The following is a 6,000-nucleotide window of genomic DNA, read 5'->3' on the forward strand; positions in this document are numbered from 1 at the left end:
CTTCACATCACGCAACCAAAGCGACCAGAACTCCACAATTAACACGTTTACACAATGGGTACAGTCAGATATCCACCTCACTGTGAATGGCACCATGCAGGCGAAGCAAAGCACCTCCCATAAAGGAAAAAAAATCCCTAAACAAACACTTTTGTTTTCATTTGCACTAAAACACCCTGAAAGATGAATTTTCATGGCAGAGTTTTGAACAAGTTTTAAAATGTGCATTTGGATTAAGTCAACAGTTTACTCTTAAGTCTTTAAGTGACCTGTCCAGATGAAAAAAAACCAAAATCCATAAAGACCACGTAGGTTCTTTCATTATTGGAATAAGTACTTTTGACTTGCTAATCAGGGGAGAGCTTCAACTCACTTGAAAGACAGCAAATTCTCCTCTGGCAAGATTAGTGTTTCAGCAAAATACACGGCAACTTCTGAATTTTGGATAGAAATATAACCCACAGGCTTCAATTACAATCTAATCTCTGGAAAAAAGGCAAAGATCTCCTTGAATACAATAGCTGACAGTTACAGTACATTTAATGCTGTTTAATGGTTGCCATCAGCACACCAACTTATTTTGCTCACATGCTACTGTTTAAAGTATAAAAAGAATACACATCTAATTAGATTCTAATTAAGAATGCTTCCTGTTCAGAAGAAACATGTTTTGCTAACAAGTACAGAAACCTGTAGGATGAAAATGTTGTTTTCCTACACAATCATATTTACTTCCTGGTAATTACTTAAAGATGGTGGTTTTCTGTTATCAACTTTATGGTTTGGCATGCTTCAAAAAAGTTGCGGGAACATTTTAAGAAACAGGAAAAAGGCATACAGCAGCCTTACCCATAATCAAAGGCAGTGATTTAGCTCAGTGATACTGAAAATGTATCCTGCCAAAGTAGCTTAACTACTTGTATGCTGCCTTATGAGACTTCCAGTGCACAATAAGAAAAAGTTTAAGAAGATGCTTAAGTTAACTAGTATAGTCCAAAAAGAAATAATTCTCCAGCTCTTTATGGCTTGACGCAAAAACCTTTTCCTAATAACACCATCATGCACACAGAGCTACACACATGAACTTTTATCATTTTCCAGGACTGCTATTCAGAATTTATATCTGTATTAGCTTGTACTGTAGGTCCAGCATCTGAAACATTTTCTTCCGCTTACAGAAACAAGATGAGACCCCAAACTTTCTTAAAACTCATAAGAGGTAGGTAAAACCACTGTGGCTTGATCTGAGAAACATACTAAGTTGCACAATAGCAGATGCATTAGTTTTGACACTGTGTGACGTAGTTTGTGGAATAAAGTGGGGTACATTGTGCTTTTTAAGAGAAAATACACTGTCATCACAGAACATGCAACTCTTGGTGGTATTTAAGAGTTAATTCCAGCTGCAAATGCAATTTACACTTAGAGATTAAGAAACTTTTGGATGAAGATTCAGTTCACCTGAATAATAAAGCTATAAATAAATTTCGCATTGCTTGGAAATTCCCCCTCCCCAACCTACTCAAGCAACCAACAACCTAACTCCTCTAGGTTCTCTCTCAGCACGATACAAACAGTTCCAACTAAGTCAAGGATGCTACTCTTCATTAATCTCTTCTAGTTCTACTTTATGGGATTTACTTCAATCAACCAAGACACATGAAGAGAAATTACAGAACACAAGTTAGTGATCAAGTATAGCAAATAACAGTGGGTTTTAACAGAAACTTTTCCTTTGCCTGCTTTTATCTGATACAACAATAAATTGAGCATCTGTTGACTGACTTTCTGCATTTCATTAGAACAGGAAATATAACAGTGTGAACAACAACAAAAAAGTAAATCAATCATCGTGCCCTGCTGCCTGGTTGGTGATTATACATAAACAGAAGTCTAGATTGTAAAGTCAATCTAGACAAACACTGGACTGGACATGTGGTGTTTTGGAGCTAAGAAGTTGTCAAACTAGATTTGAAAATTAGTATTTATGAAACCAAGCAGTCACTTCAGATTAAATGTTTAAGTGCAAAAGAGTCATGCCATTACTGTGGGTTAAAGGGTACGTCTATACACTCAATGCATATCAACAACAAACAATAAATAACTGATACTCCTAAACATCCAAGCTTTTTCCTCTCTGCCCTTACCCTATTGAGCAGGCTTCCCTGGGATACCAGGTTTGGACACCACAATAAGTTAGATACCAAAATATATAGAGCAATTGGGAATTACAACCTCTTAAAATTTTTCAGTATTATTAAAATGTAGAATTTATAGTCCTATAGCACAAACTGCATAAAAACTCTTTGAAGTCTTTATGAATGTCATGAAGTTCAGCAAGGTCAAGTGAAGGCCATGCATCTGGGACAAGGAAATCCCAAGCCAAGAACAGACTTGGTGGGGAATAGATTGAGAGGATTCCTGCAGTGGAGGACTTGGGGATGTTGCTGGATGAAAAGCTCAACATGATCCAGCAACGTGCACTTGCAGCTCAGAAAGCCAAACATTCTGGGCTGCATCAAAATCAGCTGGCCAGCAGGGCAAGGTTGGTGACTCTGCCCCTCTATTCTGCTCTGGTGAGACTCCCAGACTCTGGAGTGCTGTGCCCAGCTCTGGGGTCCTCAGCATAAGAAGGATGTGGATCTGTTGGAACAAGTCCAGAGGAAGGTCACAAAGATGATCACAGGACTGCAGTACGTTGCCAAAGAAGACAGGCTAAGAGAGTTGGGATGGTTCCACCTGGAGAAGAGAAGGCTCTGGGGAGAATTTAGAGCAGCCTTCCAGTACTTAAAGTGGACCAACAAGAGAGCTGGAGAGGGACTTTGTACAAGGGCATGTAGTGACAGGACAAGGGGAAAGGGCTTTAAACTGAAAAGGTAGGTTTAGATCAAATATTATGAAGAAATTATTGAAATTCTTTACTATGAGGATGGTGAGACACTGAAACAGGCTGTCCAGTTTCAGCTGTGCATTTCCCATCCCGGGGAGAGTTCAAAGCCAGGTAGGATCGGGCTATGTGCAACCTTTGGTCTAATGGAAGGTGTCACTGTCCATGGCAGGGTGGCTGGAACGAGATGGTCTTGAAGGTCCCTTGCAGTCCAAACCATTCTGTAATTCTATGATTCTAGGGTCGTTGATCATACATAAGCAACACTTAACTTTGTCAGTCATGACAAAATTTTCTATCCAGTTTGGTTATTCTTTATGAAAAGAGCTAGAAACTAGATTGAAATGAATTGCAAGCTTAAATAGAAGGTTTCAGGTTGGGGGCAGGGTTGCCATCCTTGCATAGAGGGCATTGTCTGTTATAAATAAAGAGCTCATTAGGAAGGAAGTGCTGAGTGTACCATGCAGCACCAAAACAATTACTTTGTTAATATGCAGATCCAGTGAAGCCAAATTTGAGTCTTGTACTAACAACAGTGCCTGGTATCATTAGACAAAGGAATATTTGCACTCAAGGCAGTATGTTATAAAAGGAACACAAACACAAGGACTTAAATTTATCCACAATTAGATGGCAAGGAGCCAAGACAGTCTTATGGAAGATCAGGCCACCTATCCACTAACACTAATAATACATAAACATTGGTATTTTAGGTTCAGTGCAGCTGCTTTACTCCACTCCTGGCACCTCCTCTGGGGAAACTATTTACTTACATAATTTGCCAATACCACAAACACAAAAGTCAGTTTCATTTAAAAAAATAAATCTAATAAGAAACAAACTTACTTCTTTGGTCCCTGAGGATCGACGTGTTGCTCTAACATTAGAAATGTTCCTTGAGCTAGCTGGAGTTGCCAATGGAAGAGTAGTAGAAAGCTGAGGAGGACTCAAGGACATCAAAGGCAATCTGGTATCTCCTAATATGCGCTGCTTGGAATTGGAATTTTTACTGGTGAAGCTCTCATTTTTACTGTTTCCTGAGTCTGTGTTACCAAACTCTGTTTTCTCCTTATTCTTGATTCTTCTCAAGCAGTCCTTTAGTATTAGTTGAGTTGCAGGCTGACTCAACCAGCACAAAAAGAGTTCATCCACCTTCATTTTCACTGCAGGTTGCAGAACTTTTCCAGGTGACATTTTCTGCCAGTTTCCCTGTTTTGTTGGTTCAAATTCAAAGTAAATATTTGACAATCATATAAATTCACCTTTCAGTGTTTCACAGGCATTATTTAACAAAGTGTTAATATTTATTCCCTCAAGATACCAAGAGAAGTTGAGAATTATATTTTAATATGTGACTTCAACAACATTTTATAAGTGTAAGCCATAAATCAGTCAGAGTCAATTCCAATAATTTATTTTAAATAATGGATAACTTATTTTAAAAGCATACTGTGTAAATGGTGGAGACTAGAGAACAAGAAATTGCACTTGGGCTTTCTCAAAGAGATGGCTAACAAATATTACAAGTATCTCCTAAGAATATGTGTTAAAAACACATGTATTATGGAAAATAGGACTTGAAAATACTTATAATTGAACTTACTAAGAAGTAAATATCTAAGCAGTTTGTGCTAAACCCTGGTGATAAAACAAATAAGATTTAATAAGCAAGTCTTTCAGTCAAGAGATTTAGAACTAAGACTGAAGGCTCAATTTTCATTCTGAGGTTGAGCTATGGATTAAACATCTTGCATCCTCACATGAGTGATTCCCAAAGCCCTGTCATTTGGTATTTTAAAAACCTCTTATTTGACATTCACTTTTGCAGTTTTTCAAAACCAATGTAAAATCCAATGTAACTCAAGAATTGCGACGGTGTGATTTCAGGTTCAGTTACTCACCTGAAACAAACAGGGTTTTGGTGTTTGTTTTTCTGTGGTTTTTTTTTTTTTTTTTTTTTTTTTGTGGTTTTTTTTTTTTTTTTTTTGTGCATGTGTTAGACAGAGGACTGGAACGAAACACTGAGAACAGAACCAAAGTTACTATAAAGATTTTCAGCATCCAACTACTTCATGATTTGGTACAGTCCAAATAAAAATCTATGCTTCTTCACATTTGTGGGTTTTTTTAAAGCCCTTCACAGAGTTTAATCTATATGCATAAATCATATGGTAAAAGGTACATGATTGATGATCTTAGACTTTTCTTCCAACCTAAATGATACAAACACCTGGCTGAACAAGCCTTAAAACAAGCACTTCAGTTTGGAACCGAATAACACCTAGCAAACAAACATCCTACTAAAACCTAAAGCTCATCCTCGCCCCACGGCACAACTAGAAGCCTTTTAAAACTGCACCACCTAAACTTTTCGAACCGCTACAACTTCGCAGTTCAGTTAAACTGTTTCTGAAAATGAAGAAAACTCTCTTCCCTAGTTTTTTAAGCTCAACATCTTCACGGCGCTGGCGGCTGCTCTCAGCCACCCTCAAGCGCCACCCGCCTGGAAAGAAACGGTCCTGGGCAAGGGCCAGCCCGGCGCCGCCCCGGGCACGGGGAGCGGCGCTGCAGCCACAGGCTCGCTCCCCACGGCCGGGCCCCGCACTGAGCCCGGCAGCAGCAGCTGAGGAGCGCCGTGACTCCACGGCACGAACCGGCCACACTCACCTGCCCCGCTCCACCTCCGCGGCCGCCCCTTCCCGCCGCCGCCGCCTTCAAATGCGCGCCTCCTTCCGGCCCGGCCCGGCCCGACCGCCGCCATCTCGCGAGAGCGCGGCCCTTCCGCCCCGCGGGACGCGGCCGCCGGTCGCCATGGCGACGGGCCGCACGGGGCTAGCGCAGCGCTGCCCTGCCCGCGCCGCCGCCGTGCCACCGCCGTGCCACCGCCGTATGAGCTCAACTTAGAACTCTGAAAAGGACTCGGCGTCTCACGGGCTGCTCCTCGCTGGTTCTCTGAGAGGAGCTGGCAAAGTGATGAAGGGGCAGAGTATCTCCTCCACAAGTCTGCTGGTGTCACAAAGCCGGGAGGAGTGGCCGATACACCAGAGGGCTGTGCAGCCCTTCAGAAAGACCTCGACAGCTTGAAGGGAGGGTCAGAGAAGAACTGTCTGGAA

General features: G+C 41.2%; 1 protein-coding gene across 3 annotated transcripts in view; it reads right to left on the reverse strand.

The window, feature by feature from the left end:
* PPP2R3B (protein phosphatase 2 regulatory subunit B''beta) overlaps positions 1 to 5,628 on the reverse strand; it is a 46,778-nt gene extending 41,150 nt beyond the window's left edge. For all 3 annotated transcript variants that reach the window (XR_014616994.1, XM_084226140.1, XM_084226139.1), the window contains exons 1-2: positions 5,555 to 5,628; positions 3,734 to 4,096 (exon numbers count right to left, since the gene is read on the reverse strand). Coding sequence is in view for 2 of the 3 variants with exons in the window: in XM_084226140.1 (XP_084082266.1) it covers positions 3,734 to 4,081 (348 nt within the window). In the remaining variant the exon portion in view is untranslated. The remainder of the gene's footprint in view (positions 1 to 3,733; positions 4,097 to 5,554) is intronic.
* Between the last annotated feature and the right edge of the window lie 372 nt (positions 5,629 to 6,000).

The sequence above is a fragment of the Fringilla coelebs genome, assembly GCF_963513975.1.
Source record: "Fringilla coelebs genome assembly, chromosome: 2".
NCBI classification, from domain to species: Eukaryota; Metazoa; Chordata; class Aves; order Passeriformes; family Fringillidae; genus Fringilla; species Fringilla coelebs.